Source organism: Canis lupus, chromosome 15 (genome assembly GCF_048164855.1).
Source record: "Canis lupus baileyi chromosome 15, mCanLup2.hap1, whole genome shotgun sequence".
NCBI lineage: Eukaryota > Metazoa > Chordata > Mammalia > Carnivora > Canidae > Canis > Canis lupus.
This window is the reverse complement of record NC_132852.1, coordinates 26,935,313-26,954,342: the sequence shown is the minus strand read 5'-3', so window position 1 is coordinate 26,954,342 and position 19,030 is coordinate 26,935,313. Positions and strand designations below refer to the sequence as shown.

The window sequence follows — 19,030 nt, the reverse complement described above, 5'->3', positions numbered from 1 at the left end:
CCAACCGCATGGACAGTCGGAGCTCAGGACCAGCCCCAGACATGTCTTTCTCCCTCTTTCCAATTCAAATCTGTCCCCATATCAGACTGCTGGTTATAAAGCCATTTCTTTGTAGTTGATAACAGCGTGAGTCCCAGAACCCTCAGATAAGAGGAAATTGGCTTGATTGGAATGGGGGATTTTTTTTTTTTGTCATAATTCTGCCATCAGAAGCCTCTTTGATGACTCGAAATAACTCTACAACGAAGACCCCACCACAGGGTCTGCTCAAATGGCCAGGTGGATTTCAATCGGCATCTCTCCCATGAAGTGATTTCTGGTAATGCAAGATTTCTGTAACGGCCAGAAAGTATTGCCACTTTGACGGATCCTATCAACTGTGCTGTCGGCTACCTTGGATCTTTTCTAGAGACCAAGGGATGCAGTGCTCCCTTCTGGAATCTTGTGTGACCCAAGGATGTTTGTGGAGCACCAAGGGTAACGACTTGACTTCCCCATGGAGAAGTCCTAGGCTGAGGCCGCTGTGAGCAGGTAGCTGGGAGCTCATGGCTTTAGTCATCCCTCCCGAAGCCAGTTGCTCAGGTGCTCCTCCTGGCTGGATTCCAGAGTTTTCAACAAGGTTGCAAAGCCAGGAGAGAAAATTTGAAAAATCTGTGGGCAGAGGGAGGTAGGATGATGGTTGATTCGGATGGGAGTTGGCCACCAAGCCCATAGTATCAAAATGGTGGTTCACCTTGGCTGGCTGTCGGCATGGGCTGGGGAGTTCTGAAAACCTTATTACCAGGCTATCCCGGGGCAATGAAACCAGGATTTCTGGAGCTGGGACCCAGGTGTCCGTGTGCTTCAAAACTCCCTAAAGGCTTCCTTTCCATGTGTGGCCAAGGTAGGGAAGACCTCCTTGCTTTCTGGAGGGCTAGGTGCTGTTGGAGGCGGATCTTAATAACCCAGAGCTAGCTGGTCTTACAGAAACCACAGCCAAGGGTTTGTCACTGGCTCAGCAGGTCTCACCGCCAGTCCCAGCCCGGCTGAGGGACAAGATGGTTTCTCTGAGGAGCTCAAGGAGCATGCGATCTCTCAAACAGGGCACCTACCATGCTCCTCCAAAGGCAGCTGATCTATGGAGAATTGTGAGGGAACTGAATACAGTGTCTGGAGGTTGGGATTTTTCCTTCAGTGTTCCTTGTCTAGCAAGAAAGATGGGGGAGTTTCACCTCTTGAAGATACCCCTGCCCCCCCAGGAGCACCCTGCCCATCCTTAGAGCTAATGAGTCATATGAGGAAGAGGCTTCTTCAAGACAGAGCAATGCAATACTTGTAACTTTTGTAAATAGCCCCATCTTTCAGAGTGCTGTCATTTCTACATTTGATATGCTTGTATTTCTGTAGGATGTATATAGTTTAGGGGATTTTGTTTGTTTGTTTCATTTTGTTTTTTAGAACAGTCGACATGTCTTTTTATTTATTGCTTGAAAAAAGATCATTTGAAGAAAAATAAATACGTTTTCAACCATGTCTGGCCTGGTTTATCCTTTCCTTAAAAACTGCACTGCTGTGATGACTTGGAAGGGAACCAAAGGTCTGGGGCGTTTGATAATCCTGTGCACCTAGCGACATCCACGGTAAGAGTAGACTGGCTGGTAAAATCAGCGAGCCCAATTTTGCTCCCTGAACACCACCCAGGGACAGTGACTGGAGCAGGCTGACCTGCATCTCTAAGAACCTGGTTTCTCCAGGCAGAGCCTCTGATGGGAAGAAATAATTGAAGCATAAGAGACAGAGAGTTCCTTCATCTGAGAATCTGCTTCTGGCCAGGCACACGATGGCTCCTTGGCTTTGGAGAAGTCTATCAAAGGGCCTAAGCACAAGGTGACATGTAAGGCGTTACCCCGCTCAGACACCCCTCTTCACCTGGCTCACACAGAATCCTAGGAAATTTTCCTGACTTCATAGTCCATTGGGATCATGGAAATTAGCAATATTTTTCAGTATTGTTACTATTATTCAAGGCCAGATGGGAAAAAAATACATGGATTTAAGTCCATGTTCCCCCAGGGCTGATCTGTGGATTGCTTGTATCAAATTCTGGTATGAATTCCCCAAGTCGTAAACCAAAAACATGCTAGCAAACATGCATTCCCACTGAATCACTGTTATTTAACATTCTGGAAGCACCAGCCAATGTGATTGACACCTGAAAAAAAATGAGGTATATAATTTGGAAAGGGGGAAGCCAAGTTTGCAGATGATGGGTGTCCGAGAAGCCAGAGAATCAACTGAAAGTCGTCCATCAGGAATAAGAGAATTCAGTAAGTGCTTGATTGTGAAGTGAATAGGAAAAAATAGCTCTCCTAGGTAAAAAAAAATAGCAATTAAAAATAAAAGAGAAGTAGTAGATCCCACTTCCAATATAATTTCAAGATGAAAAGCCTACAATAAACTTTACCAGAGATAGGCAAGAGACCCATATGTGGCCATGGTAAGGCCCTCCCTACCAAGGGACGTAAAAGAACTTTTGAAAAAAGCAAAGGATGTATTACGCTCTCAGATACACAGACTCAATACTGAAAAGATACTTCTCCATAAATTAATTTACATTAAATGTGATCTCAAAACAACCGGGTTTTTGAGGAACATGGCAAAATGATCTTTATTTCACCTAGGGATCTAAATCTGCAGAAATAGGCAGCACAACTGATAGAGTACATGGGAGAGACTCAAGGTGGGATGGGATTTATAGCTTCTGTGCTGTGGGAGATGACATAAAAACTAGGGATTTGGGGGCCCACCTAAAGACTCCTTCCCTACAGACTCCCACAGGCGCTTTCTGATTTCCAGCTAGTTCACGAATGCCTGAAACAGCTCTGTCTTCTTCTATCACTCTTCCTTTTGACCCCCAGACCATAACTTTCAATTACTGTCACTATTACTATGATGATACCCAAGGACTTCATTGTGTAAACCAATAACCACTTAATTTTGCTCATGAGTTTGTGGATTAGAAACTAGGGAAAAGCTCTGCCGAGTAGTCCTCCCCGGGAGTCTCTCAGGTGGTCACAGGCAGCGATGGCGCTCGTGCTGCTGTCATCTGAAGGTAGTGAGACTGGGCATCCAAAATACATGCTCGAATGACTGGCAGTCAGTGGCTTTCAGCTGAGAGCTCAGTGGTGACAGTCACCTGGAGCGCTGACACTCGCCCTCTCCCCGGAGCAGTCAGATTTCTCACAAGACAGATCAGAGCTCCGGCGGGAGGGTTTCAGCCAACACCTACCTCTTTTTATGATCTGGTTTCAGAAGTCACAGGATGTCACTTCCTACTATGTTGGTTGAAACGTGTCAACTTCTCAGACTCAAGAAAACCTGAAAACGCAAGTTTCACTCCTAACCTAGAGACATTTGTCATCTAAGATCTCTTCCAAGGACTGAAAGAGCTTTCAAACCATAATGTATAGTATCAGCGGCCCCATCTGATCCAGAAAACATCACAGGATACACCTATTCTTAGATAAAGAAATGCTAGAAAGTAGGAAGCTGTAAAAGCACAATCCAAGGAGGGAGTGGAGGGGGGAGGGTTGGAAGTCCCCACTGATTTTACAGGACCCCCCGCCTCCCCCTGAGAGTTCACCTTTTTACATCTGAGTCCACCAAAGGTGTCTTTCCAGCTCCCCAGTGAGTGGCACAGAGATCAACCCAGTGCCTGATAAGGAGGACAACTGGCTAGAGAGAGTATGTGCTGGAATTCTCCGCCAGCAGAATACAGAGCTGAAACTGTCTGGCAGCCGGTTGAGGCAGGTGACCTGTGTAGCTCTGGGGTCTCTGGGTAAGACATTCCCATGAACCCATGACCCCCAAATTCCTTCCCTTGCTTCCCTTGAGCACACACAGTGCCATGAGGGTGGAGAGGTTTGGACTGCATTTTCATCCAAGGATTCGGAGCATCCATCGAATGGGTTCTCAGACAAGACCTGAGTAGGACAAGCCAGCTCGGACCAACTTCCTTCTCCATGAACCTAAAAGAGCCAAGTTGAGCGAGCCAGCCCCACACTAGGCTATCTTCCAAGTTGCTGGTAGAGAAGGGAAGGGAAGGACTTTGTGGCAGGAGAAAGAACAAGAAAAACGTGTCCGTCCTGAGGCATAGGACCCTCATGCCCAGGGATGTGCTGAGTTCTGACCAGCCGGAGGGGCGTCCTCTTCCTGTGAGAGATGTTTGTTAGCAAGAGCGTGCATGGGCAGCAGTGGGTGAGAAACACGTGAAAAGGCTCCATTTCTCCAACACACATCTTTAGGAGGAGAGGCCTTTATTATTATTTTTTAAAGATTGTATCTATTTATTCACTAAAGACACAGAGAGAGGCAGGGACCCAGGCAGAGGGAGAAGCAGGCTCCAGGCAGGGAGCCCGATGTGGGACTTGATCCCGGGACTCTGGGATCAGGCCCTGGGCCGAAGGCAGACGCTCAACCACTGAGCCACCCGGGCGTCCCAAGGAGAGGCCTTTACAGGACCATCTTCTGTTACCCTTGAGATTGGGGATTTCATAACCGTCCGTCCCCTGAAGGCTCTGTTCAGCCTCTGGATCCACCATCTAAGTGGTGCGCACTTTATCTCCAGCAATTAGCAAAGGCCCCATGGCAGCCCTGGGAACCTCGGAACAGGGCGCCAGGATGGTCTGGAACAGCGCTCGGACCTCCCGTGAGAGCAGGGAATCGAGTCTTAGCAGAGCGGGAACTGAGGGGCTTGGCTCCTACACGGTGTCGCAGGGAAGTTCAGGGGGAGGCTACTGAACTTGGCCCTGAGGCTCCGGGCAGGCGCCTCCCATCAGAGTCCCACGCTGATCTTGCTCACCTCTTTGGCGGTGGTTGGAAGACTCGTAAATTTAGTAAACCTAAGAATCACTGAACTGCGCACTGAAAATGGGTAAAACTTTATGGCATATACATTATATCCCAATAAAGCTGCTCAGGGATTAACATATGGAAATGTGCTCACTGCCCCAAATTTCAAAGAACAAACAGGTGAGAATAAAAATGGAACGATTCTCTTCCATATCCCTGCCCTGCATCCCACTTCTGTTAACTTTCGGCAACCAAAATGAGCTGTTTGGTGTAATTACTCTGAGACTTTTATGTTTTTTATTATTTTTTTAAGATTTGTTTATTTATTTATTTATGATAGACATATATATATATATATATATATATAGAGAGAGAGAGAGAGAGAGAGGCAGAGACACAGGTAGAGGGAGAAGCAGGCTCCATGCAGGGAGCCTGATGTGGGACTCGATCCCGGGTCTCCAGGATCGCGCCCTGGGCCAAAGGCAGGCGCTAAACCGCTGAGCCACCTAGGGATCCCCATACTCTGAGACTTTTATTCACGTGTTGTATAAATGTAGTGTTTGACAGGATGATATTGCTACCAGAAGTTTCCCTCTGGCTGTTCCTTGTTACCCCTGCCCTGCCCTCAGTTTGATCACCTACACATTTACTCTCACTGCCTGGGGTCAGGGATGGCACCGGCCCGGACGCAGAACCTAAGGAATCACATTCTTGGCTTCTGAGTTGCGAAGGCATAAAGCACTAGAATTGAGAGAACGTGTCTTTGCTCAGTCTGACCCTCCTGCCCTAGGGGATGGTGGCGGACACGTGTTGATCCGCACACAGCCTGCCTTTTCACTTTAACAGCAAACTCTTGGAGATATCCTGTGTCTGTGTATCGGTTCTCCTTCATCTTTTCTTCTTTTTTTTTTTAAGAAAGGGTGGTGGGGGAGGGGCAGAGGGCGAGAAAGAATCTCAAGCAGACTCCTTTGCTGAGCACGGAGCCTGATGCAAGGCTTGATCCCACCACCCTGAGATCATGACCTGAGCCTAAATGAAGAGTTGGATGCTTAACTGACCCAGCCAGCTTTTCAGTGGCTGCATAATATTTTATAATAGTATCAACCAATTATTTTTTAAATAGTATGTAATTTCACTTTTTATTTTCTTTTTTAGCTATTAAAATGTTTTTAAACCCCCAAGTGGCTAGCTTTTTGTTTTTTAACTACTCTATGTGATGGGTATAGTCTTTTTTAATTTTTAAGACATCAAATGCTCATCCCATCAAGTGCCCTCCTTAGTACCCGTCACCTGGTCGCCCCATCCTCTCCCACTCTTCCCCTTTGCAGCCCTGTTTGTTTCCCAGAGTTAGGAGTCTCTTATGGTTTGTCTTCCTCTCTAATTTTTCCCCACTCAGTTTCCCTGATGGTTATAGTCTTACTGCTGTGGTCAGAGAATGTGATATGTCTGATAAAAGTGTATGTGATGTTTAGATTTATGCAATCTCTCCCCCACACACACTGCTTTTTTACTCAAATATTCATTTTGTCATAAAACTTCCTGGGTTAATCTGATAGGTAAGTTTCGTTAATTTACTATTTTAACCTCTGTTTCTTTTCTCCTGAGATAGAACACTTATATGTATTCAGGAACCATTTGTATTTTTTTCAATGAACTGTGTGTTTGTAACTGTCTTTTTTTATCTTATAGATTTTCAGGAACTCTGTTCTGTATGAAAGAGATTAGCCCCTTGTCTCTAGTATAGTATGGATTGCAAACATTTTCCATTTGTCTTTTGTCTTTGCTTATAATAGGTGTTCTTTTTTTTTTTTTAAACAAATACCTATTTTGAGTCCCTGCTTTCAGTTCTCTTAGGTATATACTATCCTGCCTGACTTTTAATTATTTTTTTTAATTCTCCCTTACTTTGAAGACTATTTAGACAGAGAACAAAGCCACTTGCCCTGTGGTTGGGTTCCCACTTGCACTTACTGTAATACCCTGGGGAGCCCCTGGGGGAAGGGCTTGTCTGGCTTTACTGTTTCCTTTTCCTCATAATCCTCCTGGGTCTCAACTTTGGAGCACTAGTCTATAAAATCCAGTTTTGAGTCCAACAGAATTTTCTGCTTTTCTCCTTAGTTCTCCCCAGTTTAAAACTAATTGAAAATACGAGGATTCTTTTTTTTTTCTTCTTTTTTTAAGATTGTATTTGAGAGAGAATGAGAGCCCGTGCATGAGCACCACCAGGGGCACACCAGAGGGAGAGGGAAAAGCAGACTCTCTGCTGAGTATAGAACCTAGTGTGGGGCTCCATCCCAGGGACCCAGGATCATGACCTCAGCCCAAGGCAGACATTTAACTGACAGAGCCACCCAGGCGTCCCTGAAAATACCAGGATTCTTTAACCTGTTTTTTTTTTTTTTAAGATTTTATTTATTTATTCATGAGAGAGAGAGAAAGAGAGAGAGAGAGGTAGAGACATAGACAGAAGAAGCAGGCTCCATACAGGGACCCTGACGTGGGACCCGATCTGGGACTCTAGGATCACACCCTGGGCCGAAGGCAGGTGCCAAACCGCTGAGCCACCCAGGGATCCCATATTTATTTATTTATTTATTTATTTATTTATTTATTTATTTATTTATTTATTTATTTATTTAGGGAGCCACCCAGGGATCCCTTATTTATTTATTTATTTATTTATTTATTTATTTATTTAGGGGGAATCCCCTCATTAACACCAATCACCTCCTAGAAGTCAAAGGAGGAGTTAGGTTATAATTCACTATTTTTATTTAATATTTAATATTTCTTCTTGTGCCTCTATAGGCTTCCTGGCTCTATTACAAAATAAAGTCTATCCATGTACCATCTATCTATTGATCTATCCATACTTAGCTGGAACATGTTTCTATCCTCATCTCTCTCTTTAAAAATAAACTGAGTTTTTAACAGCAGTTTTAGATTTACAGCAAAACTGAAAGGTACAGAGATTTACCATGTATGGCCCATCCCCCCACATGCGTGGCCCCCCCTTGTCAGCATCCCCCACCAGGGTGGCACATTTACTCGTGGACAAAACCGCACTGACACATCCTAATCACCCAAAGTCCATAGTTTACATTAGGGTTTACATTGGGCCTGTTCATGCCATGGGTTTGGACACGTGTCCACCATCACGATACCCTAGAGTATTTTCATTGCTCTACGAAGCTCCTGTGCTCCACCTGCTTCTCCCTCTCTTCCCACCTATCCCCTGGCATTCACTGACCTTTTCACTGTCTCTAGAGCTTTGCCTTTTCCAGAATGTCATGTAGTTGGATTCATACAGTGCGTAGCCTTTTCAGATTGGCTTCCTTTTCATTTTTCATTTTCATCTAAGTCTCCTTGTCTTTTCATGGCTTGGAAGCTCATTTTGTTTTAGAGCCGAGTAACACCCCATTGTCTGGATGTGTCGCAGCTTATTTATCTGATTTCTGCTGAAGGACGCCGTGGTTGCTTTTATGCTGTTGCAGTTCTGAATAAAGCTGCTATAAACATCAGCGTGCAGGGTTTTGTGTGGACAGTTTTCAGCTCCTTTGTGTAAACACCAAGGAGTACAAGTGCTGGGTTGTATGGTTATGAGTATGGAAGAAACTTGCCAAAGCATCTCCGATTATACTGTTTTCCGCTCCCACCAGCAACGAATGAGAATGAGAGTTCCCGCCCCCCCCATCCTCACCACACTTGGGATTTCAGGCCACCCCAACAGGTGTGCAGCGCTTTCTCATTGTTGCCTTAGTTTGCATTCACCTAAGGCCTCTCCGTGGAACCTCTTTTCTTATGCTTACCTGCCATCTGTTTATCTTCTCTGGCCAGGTGTCTGTTGGGACCTTTGGCCTAGGCTTTATTCAGCTTGTTCCATTTCTTAATACTGAGCTTGAAGAACTCCTTGTATATTTTGGATAGTGGTACTTGATCAGATGCGGCTTTAGCAAATATTTCCTCCCGGGCTGTGGCTTGTCTTCTCATCTCTGCACAGTGTCTTTCACAGAAATTTTTACATTTTAATGAAGTTTAGCCTATCAGTTTCTTTCTTTTGTGGATCATGCCTTTGGAGTTGAATTTTAAGAAGCCATTGTGAAAGACTGCCAAAAAACTGCTCGAATAAATGAATTCGGTAGCATCGGGGGATACGAAATTAGCATACAGAAGTCGGTTGTATTTCTACACACAATAAAGAACTGTCAGAAAGAAATTTAAAAGACAATCCATAATTTTAGTTTTCTAACACTGGCAATAACCACAGGGAAAACCCGAGTCTGGTGGCATCTGGAATCCGATCTTCTCACACTGATGATACAAAGGCAGGTAGTAGAGTCACCAAGGGGTTTTCATTCCCACTTAAACGCGGCACCTTGGAACTTCAGATGCAGTCAGGTTTGGTGCCCAGCAACAGGTGCCAAGGTCTATACTGGAAAGAATTCTGGTACATAAATTAGGTGGTTTCACCTCTGAGCCTCCATTTCTCTAACTGTAAAATGGGGATTACTAATGACAATGCATGCATAAAGTACCTGGTTCATCATCATGTTGCAGGAATTCTCTGCCTTCATTGCGTGTGGTTTGTGGTCCTGCCACTTCGAAGGATAGAGATCAGATGAAGAGTGATGGGCAGCAAAGCGGTTTATTGAGCCAAAGTATAAAGCTCCTGGAGAGGGAGGGGGCCCGAGAGTGTTGCCCCTGGAGTTTCTAAGTTCAGGGGTTTTCTGAGCCCTTTGGCGGAGCTATCACAAGCCATCAGGGTGTGCTGAGTCACGCCAAATCAGGCTTTGGTCACGTATCTTTTAGGTTAACGTCAACATGCAGATGGTCTTTTTTGCTGACATCCGGGGGCTTAGGTCTTCCCGGCCCCTTGCCCGTGATAGTGACAAACACCTCGTGGTTGATTGCCTTAGTTTAGAACATTTCGCAGAAGTCATTTCTGCAAAGGCTGCAAAGCAGAATGCTAGTGTGGTCCGGTCTGAGCTAAAAACACGTCAGTGCTGTTTGATTTTAGCTGTCCTGACTCCATATCTTTTGGGGCCCCTGGCCCTGTCTAACTATCCACCCCACTCCTAACACTAAGGGTTCAGTGATAGGTATTGCTGTTTGCAGGGTTATTAGCATGCTTTCAGGTACTTATGTCTCCTTGTGACTCTAACACTCCCTCTGCCAAAGAAGTTATGGATAAAATTCTAGTTTCCAATTGGCTACCTATACATGAATCACTAGGCACAGAGAAAAAAGAATGGAAGAAAAAGAAACAATTTCCTTAGCAGTATGAGCCAGGCAGCGTGCGGGGTAGCTGAAGTTTCCCATTGCAGGAGGTAGGTCTCTGCGGGGAAAGTGCAAGGAGGGAGGGTGCACAGCAGGCTGCGGGGCCTCGAGCAGCCCACGACCCGACCCGTCCCGTCCCTGCAGAGCTATTTCTAAAGGGAGCTGGTGCTTCTCCTGCAAGTGCTGTACTTGCCCAACTCCCATGCGGGCTTGGAGGTGCGGGTAAGGCCCCGCCAGCACAGATCTCACGAGGAAGGCCAGGAGCCACAGTGGCTATTTGTATTCTGACAGTTTCAGGTCAGTCGTTAAGGTTGGTCAGGTTGAAATGAACAAACAGGGAAATGAAGACACTCCAGAGCTAACTGCTATCCATACACAGTGTACTTTAAAAATGTTTTTATTGAATATTAAACAGTTACAAGTACTGTTAGACATTTAGCCAAAGCACAATTACAGGTTAAATATAATCATAAAGATGTCTTAAATAGAAACCCACCATGCAGGCAGGTGAAGTTCCTCGATGCCCTCTTTTAGAAAGCAGAGGGCGAGGGAAAAAAGGTCTTCCATTCCACGTGAAAGACAGTGAAGACTACAAGGATTTACATGCTGTGAGCGATTTCCCATGACCAAACTGACAGGGTTGCCAGATTTAGGAAAACAAAACAAAGCAAAAGGCCAGGATGCTCAGTTAAATTTGAATTTTAGATAAATAATAACTTTTTTTTTTTTACCGTAAATATATGCCAAATAATGCATGAAACCTACTTAAGCTAAAAAATTATTTACCTAAAATTCAAATGTAACTGGGTGTCTTATATTTTATCTGGCAATCCTACAAACAGACAAATGCATAAAAGCAAAGAGGGGATTGGAACCCCCTGCTACTGGTGGGTCACACAGAGACTAAAAATAAAAACAACACTGATAATGGAGTCACTACACAGTTACTTACACAGACCAACATCACAATGGGAAAATACGATTACCACTCCAAATGCTGTTGCCAGGAAACATTCTAGATTTCCTCAAAGCTGGTTTGGTAAATGTTTTTGAGAGACCTTGTTGATAAAAGTACCTTTTTAGTTTGTAGCTATCAAAGACAAATACAACTACCACAAAGACCAGTGAGCTTGAAACAATGGAAGCAGAAGCAGGTATTATATGCACATGAAGAGTTTAAATATTTTGTGTAATGAATACAATGGTTATAGGGTCAAGGTCATCTTCTAGGTCTAGGCTATTAGCCTCAAATATTTTGGTTCCGTTTGTACTATTGTGTTTTCTAGCTTCTCATCCTGAACCTTGGGGAGGGGTATGGGAGTGTGCGTGAGACACCCACTACCAGAGTTTAACTGCATTTCTTTGCAAACACTCTGAATCAACAAAGGGCTTTCAGGGCAGCCTGCAGAAATGGGGAGACAGACAAAAAGTAGCAAAACAATCTGAATTGTGGAGCATTAGAAATCTGTTTGAGAAGATGAGTAGTAGGGTGGGTGTGAAAGTGTAAAGCAGAATAGAAAATGTGAATGAAGGGAGTCCAAATGCAATCATCCATGCGGTGTGACTATTATTTCAAAGGAGGCAGGACCCACTGGCAGATGTGTAAAACTGGTCACACCATGAGCAGATTTGGTCTTACAGGGTATACAATCCGTAGCTTCCTACTGCCCTTCACTCATAACCATGGCTTATAATTTAAAATGATTAAAAAACAGCTTGGGCAACACTGAAATCCCACATGGTATCTTCATGAGATGCTGCTGTGTCCCCACACACACAACACTGACTAAGTTTTGAAATCTTGCTAGCATTTCTTTAAACCAGAATATCTGGCAGCTGAGGAATTTCAGACATAGAGAAATCGGGAGAGATTGATTAGATCCGCTCCTTGGCATGTAAAGGGAGCATGACTTATGAAATATACCCTCATCAAATCAGCTTAACGGGTGTGACATACATGGAGACGTACCCGGCTCACTGACACCTTTCAAACACTAAGAAATGGAATTACAACTTTTTCTTTATTAGGCTATAAAAGGTTAAAAAGTTCCTGCCATAGTTAAGGCTTTCTTAAGAAACATTTAATTGTCTATTAATTTCAGAATGCACAAGGTATCTGGAGACGCCTTACTTTTTAGGATGGTTTTTTAAAAAAGCATTTCCTAGTCATATGCTAAAAGCGTCCAACCAAAGCTCAAATATTATCTTCACAATCTGCCTTCTTTTCATTTTTCTGTCCCTGATTTGACATTGGTCAAGTTTAAGTTTCGTCTTTCCAGTGAATTTCTGACACACGAAATCCTACCTTTATGTCAGTTTGAGTGTTCCCTGAACGACTACAGTATATGGCTCTGTGGAAGATAACTGCCCAACAAAAATCACAGCAAGCAGGCTGCTGATCACACATTATCATACAAGTGGGCTCCGGCCGCCATGGAGGCAAGGTGCTTGGAAACACACCATTTCTGATTGCAAGGCTGTCTGCGGGAATCTAAAGAGCGCACGTGTTTAGAAAGGGAGAGTGAGCAATGGCCAATACCCCTTGTGCAGTTGGCAGATGCACTGAAATAAAGAAAAACCTAGGCGACTTATTGCATTCTACTGCTCTTCGAGCACACACCAAAGTGTTATTTTTTTGTATAAAGACTATAATAATAGAATATTAATCTATATTACTTTATTTGCCATATTCAGGCAATTCTCTGTATATATCAACGCACTTTGCTATTTTGAGAGCAAAGGGAAATTAGTCTAGCTGCTGACATCAGGGTCAAGGAGCACAAGGATGCTGTCATGAAAACATCCGAATATTATTTATTCTACTTATGTTACTGGAAAGCTAAAAAGTCCAAGAAGGAAAAGGTAAGTAAGAATCCTGGTTGTACTGCTATTATTTTGCATAGAAGTAAAACTCTGGTTCCCACGCTGTCGTTTGTTAACACATTGGCAGAACCTGCAGAGCAGAGCACATTGGGCCTACTAGCCGGTCTGGCTGTGATATGGAAACAGAAGTACAGTCTCCTTTTGCAAGACTCAAGATGAAGAAAGGAGGAAAATGAATGGGGTCCTAGGTAACTACTGGAGCTAATTATAATTCCAGACTAGCAACCTGGGGAAAAGGGAAGGAGGCCAAGTACAAGGACAAAGTTTCCAGTCCAGAGCATTTAACTTACGAGTCAAGAACTCAGCTGGCAATATCCTGTAAGCTGGAACCATCAGGTCTAGGTTTGATTTTAGAACTGCAGTAAAGCTGGTGGAGGTGTCCAGATTCTCTCTTCCATTTGGTTTGGGAAACACATGGGCCATCTCAGGGGAGGCCATATCGGAATTCCTCAACTTGCTAGTGTTCCTATACAGCGCATATACAAGACACTAAGTGGATTTTGGCCTAAGTTAACATAATGCTTTTATATTCCAAAGGGTTTTTCACGCTGCTACAGACGGAAGTTCCAAATGTAATTAACTTTTGCTAACTTGTGGGCACTCATGATGACCTTTGGTTTTCAAGTTTTGAAAAAATGTATTTGGCTCCTGTGAAATATCAATTAACCCATTCTCTTTAGCAGATGAGTAATATATACACATTCTTTCAATAACTACTATACACTTGAATCATTACAAGACAAGAAGCACTGCAAATGTCTTCCTTACACAGTACCTTTACTCGGCACACAGAACATCAGATACATAACATTGGCAGTTAAATACTGAACCACAGTTTGACTTCTCAAGTGTAAGGCTGAAGTTTAAAACATCCGTTAATCTAGTTAGTGTGATGGAAACGACATACGACCACAGTCGAATAGTGGCTTATCTTTTTAATAAAGCTATGAAGCTTTGATATCTATACCATATTCACCTTCTTACTGAACTAAAAATCACAGCTGTGTTTACCATTTTAAACTCTATCTAAGTGGGGAGGCAAGTAATATACACTTTCACAGCTACTGGAAACTATACAGATGCCATTTCTTCAACCCATTGTTATGCACAGCAAAAAAAAAAAAGGAGAGGAGGAAAAAAGCCCTCTTAATAAAGATGAAACTTGGAAGCTTCGTATGGGATTCTAGTGCTATTAGACAAGTAGTCAAGACACAACACCCAGCTTGGGTCACTAAAACTTCAATAGAAGCAACCATTGAGGCTAATTCTTGATTTCACGTTGAGGACCCATGCAAGATTCTGCTACAAAACTCACACTAGTTCCCGATGCCTAGTTCTAGTGTTGGATTCAAGCCAGAAAGAAAGCTAAATGTATATTTTAAGAGCCTATTCTAGAATTTTTGCATGTCACCATTTTATTTTCCTTTAGGAGATTAAATGAGGTCACGGCTTAATGAGCCGGCATTAAAACACAAATTAGTTTTCGGAACTTTAAGTTGAAATGGCAAGTTTATGTCACACTGGTTTTCCTTTTTTTTTTTTTTTTTAGCCACATACATGTATGTTATTTTTGTTTCAAAGCTGAGTAGATGCACAGCATGTCAAATAAATTAATGCAGTCGATTCGCTGTTCAGTTAAGGTGCAAAGGGCAAGTGTAAGATCTGTAATGGATAATCCTTTACAAGTGTCAATGTGCACTGGGCAAATGTTGATTAAATCACACAAAGTAGCAATTTCCTGAAGAAACATATAGTATTTCTCCACCTTCCTTTACAAAAATAACCGAAAGAGCTTTGGTTTCAGTTTCTGTTCTCCTTGTCTGTTAAGAAGTTTGAAGAGATGGTTTGCAAATGTAGTGCCGGGACCTACAGAAACTATTTGAAGCACCTCACTCAAAATAAGCCCCAAATCTGGAGGAAACGCAAAAGTTCTTGCATACCTACTTACTAAAGAGTGTCTGAATCCTAGTTTTCTAATCTGGAGAAACAATAAAGATTTTGGTGACTCTTATGAAGAACAATAATTCCACTGAATTTGGCAATAAGGCAGCTAATGTTGGGGGCGACTACCCGTTGGTAGGGATGCAGTGAAGAGAAGTACTCTGTGAGCAGGCCCTGCCATCCTTTCCCGCAGCGGTAGTAGGGGTGCACAGCTCTTCCCCCACAGCCCTCCCTCGGTTTTGGCCACACATCACTCCGACCTTTCCCTGGCTGTGCGTCTCTAGGTCTCTGGCAATGTCCTGCATGCCTCCGGCGCAGGCTGTGATCCATCAGGAAGAGCCAGGGGCCCTCAGCGGCTTTGACTTCTCTGAACCTGGGAGCTCCTCTGTCAGGCTGACCTCTGTGCCTCTCCCTGGTAAGACTGGCCGATTCATAAAAGGAAACTAAAACGTGATGTTCTTCCTTCCCATCCCGATTTACAATGATAAGTACGGATACAAAAGAAATCTAAGTGAAAAAAAGGGGAAACTAAGTCTTGCTCAGCCAGAAGCTTGGGTTGAATCGCTTATGATTTTAGTCAGTGTGACTTTGTGCAAAATATCCTCAAGAAGGCTCTGGCTCATTTTCAAAGTAAACCAACAAACAAATAAAACAAAAAAAAAAAAAAAAGAAAAGGAAAAAGAAAAAAAAAAGATGATGATGCATGTTTAAAAAAATTAAAAATGAGCCTATCATATGTGTACATCTCGTACATACATGTGCCGTATATAACAAAGCAAATGTAGTGTGTGAAGAGTGAAATCTGGGAAAGTATCAGTTACGTTTTTTTTTTCCATTTCCAAGCCTAGATCAAAGCAATCTCATTTTAGAAATGGACACTTGCAATGTAGTGAGCCTGAGATATGGTAAAAGGCCGCCCCTGTAAACATTTCCTCAAAGAGAACAGTAGCAGGTGAGTATGTGTCAGTTACTCATACTATATTCATCACTATAGCAATGCTTTATAAAGGATAGACAGCTTCTTTCTAGGCTGTCAGGGATTGACGGAATATTGATTTTGTTGGAAACAATCCACTGTAATCCAGTCCCAGGTTGAAATCCAATGTGGCCTTTACCAGTGGGCATTCACTAGGTCTTCTGCTCGGCAGCTGTGGCGGTTTGTGCCGGAGCTTCTGGCTTCATGATCTGGTATGTGATGAGATACTCTGGGTATGCCTGCAAAGGACCAGAAGAAAAATAAATCACTCCTTTGGCAGGTACAGTCTTAAGTGGAAATCTCAGAGGCTGCTGATCCTCATCAGTATTCTGCAAACACCCAAGAGCCTGCAAAGGCCAGCTAGTTAATAGGTGCCTAAACAACATGTGCGCGTGCACACACACACACACACACATACACGCATACACACGCATGCAAGATACACCTGTATTTTGCATATAAACATGTTTAGACTCTATAATCTAGAAACTGCTTATTTCCACTCTGAGTAAAGTACTGCATTCATCTTTCATGCATAAGCCATTAACCGGAAAACTAAACACAGGAGAAAATCTCTCTCTTCTTTACCTCACCTGACATGGCGCTGTCACATAGCATATGTTTAATAAAAGTTTGTTAACTGAAGGAGTAATTTGGCTGAGCCAATTTCAAATTAATTAATCCCAACTCTAACCCACTGAGCTAGAAGGAGGAAGGGTGAGGCTTGTTGAGTCACCAGTGACTTAGAGGCAACAGTTTGGAGATCATTTTTAAAAGGTGACTAATAAAAGGCAACTTTTATAGGTAACATAATGGTTCACCTTTAGACCCTCCACCCCATTTATTTTCTTTCTCTTTGGTCTCTTTTTCTTGCAGTATGTAAAATGAAAGTCTCCATATCTGGAACAGAAAGAATACTTCTTTGAGGAAATCATTATCAAGATGACTAGGTTGGGGGAGGCCAAAAAACCCCTTAAAACCATGTATACTACATAGAAATTCTTCAATCTGAAATATGTTATAACTAGATGCAGTATTTCAGAGTGGACTGTGGCTAGAAACTAATATTCTTTGGTGAGTAAGTATTTTGGGCCCAAAAATAATTTGCTGAATGCTGATTTACATTTTACTTGCATATAGATAGAGTAAGATAATACAAAGAATAAAGGATACAGAAACTGGACTTTCAAAAAGATATATGAATGATATATGAATGTCTATATTCACTGCAGCATTCTTTACAGTAGCCAAGATACAAGGAACTAAGTGTCCATGGACAAAAAATGGATAAAGAAGGTGCAGTGTGTATACACATACACACACACACACAAACACACACACACTGGAATATTACTCAGCCATTAAAAAATGTGATCTTGCCATTTGTGACAATATGGATGGCCTTGCCTCAGAGGATATTTGCTAAGGGAAGTAAGTCAGACAGAGAAACACAAATACCATATGATTTCACTTATACATGGAATCTAAAAAACAAAACAAATGCAACAAAATACTAGTAAACCGAATCCAATAATACTTTAAAAAAGTCATTTACCACAATAAAGTAGAATTTATTTCTGGGTTGCAAGGGTAGTTCATTACTTGCAAATCAACCAATGTGATACATCATATCAATGACAGAAAGGTAATAACTATATGATCATTTCAATAGATGTAGAAAAAGCATTTGACAAAGTACAACATCCACTTATGATAAAAACCCTCAACAAAGTAGGTACAGAGGGAACATAGACCATATATGAAAAACCCAGAGCTCACATCACTCTCAATGGGGAAAAACTGAGACCTTTCCCACTAAGGTCAGGAACAAGACAAGGCTGTCCACTCCCACCATTTTTATTCAACATAGTACTAGAAGTTCTACCTACAACAATTAGACAACAAAAAGAAGAGGCATCCTAATTGGCAAGGAAGAAGTAAAACTTTCACTATGTGCAGATGACTTATTATACTATATACAGAAAACCCTAAAGACTCTGCCCCAAAACTGCAGATTAATAAATGAGTTCAGTAAAGTTGCAGGATACAAAAATATTGTACAGAAATTTATTGCATTATATATACCAATAACGAAGGAGCACAAAGAGAAATTAAGAAAATAATCCCATTTATAATTGTACCAAAAATATTAAGATACCTAGGAATAAGCCTAGCCAATGAGGTGAAACTCATACTTTGAAAACTTGCACGGGTGAAAGAAATTGAAGATGACACAAAGAAACGGAAAGACATTCCATGCTCATGGACTGGAAGAACTAACATTGCTAAAATGTCTATACTACCCAAAGCAATCTACACAACATATAATGGAATTCCTATCAGAATACCAACACGTTTTTCACAGAACCAGAGCAAATAATCCTAAAATTTGTATGGAACCAGAAAAGACCCTGAAAAGCCAAAGCAGTCTTGAAAAAGAAAGTAAAGCCAGAGGCATCACAATTCTAAGACCTCAAGTTGTATTATAAAACTGTAGTAACCAAAACAGTATGGTACTGGCACAAAAATAAACACATAGATTAAAGGAACAGAATAGAAAAACCCAGAAATAAACCAATAATTATATGGTCAATTACTCTTTGATAAAGCAGGAAAGAAGATCCAATGGGAAAAAGACGGTCTCTTCAACAAATGGTATTGGGAAAACTGGAGAGCAACATGCAAAAGAATGAAACTGAGCCACTTTCTTACACCATACCCATAAAACAGAATTCAAAATGAATTAACGACCTAAATGTGAGACCCGAAGCCATGAAAATCTTATGAGAACACACAGGAAGTAATGTCTCTGACATTGACTGTAGTAACTTTTTTCTAGCTATGTCTCCTGAGGCAAGAGAAACAAAAGCAAAAATAAAACATTGGGACTCCATCAAAATAAAAAGTCACTGCACAGTGAAGGAAACAATCAACAAAACTAAGGGCTACTTACGGAATGGGAGAAGATATTTGCAAATGACATATCTGATAAAGGGTTAGTATCCAAAATACATAAAGAATTTACATAGCTGAACATCCAAAAAACAAATAATCCCAATTAAAAAAATGAGAAGACATGAACAGACACTGCTCCAAGGAAGATATACAGATGGCCAGCAGACA

The 19,030-nt window shown here is 42.2% G+C and overlaps 1 protein-coding gene across 1 annotated transcript in view; it reads right to left on the bottom strand.

Moving 5' to 3' along the window:
- Positions 1-10,488: 10,488 nt before the first annotated feature.
- The window catches only part of TNKS (tankyrase), a 214,166-nt gene continuing 205,624 nt past the window's right edge, over positions 10,489-19,030 (bottom strand). Inside the window, exon 27 of the mRNA XM_072776271.1 lies at positions 10,489-16,146. Coding sequence (XP_072632372.1) covers positions 16,060-16,146 — 87 coding nt within the window. The 3' untranslated portion in view covers positions 10,489-16,059. The remainder of the gene's footprint in view (positions 16,147-19,030) is intronic.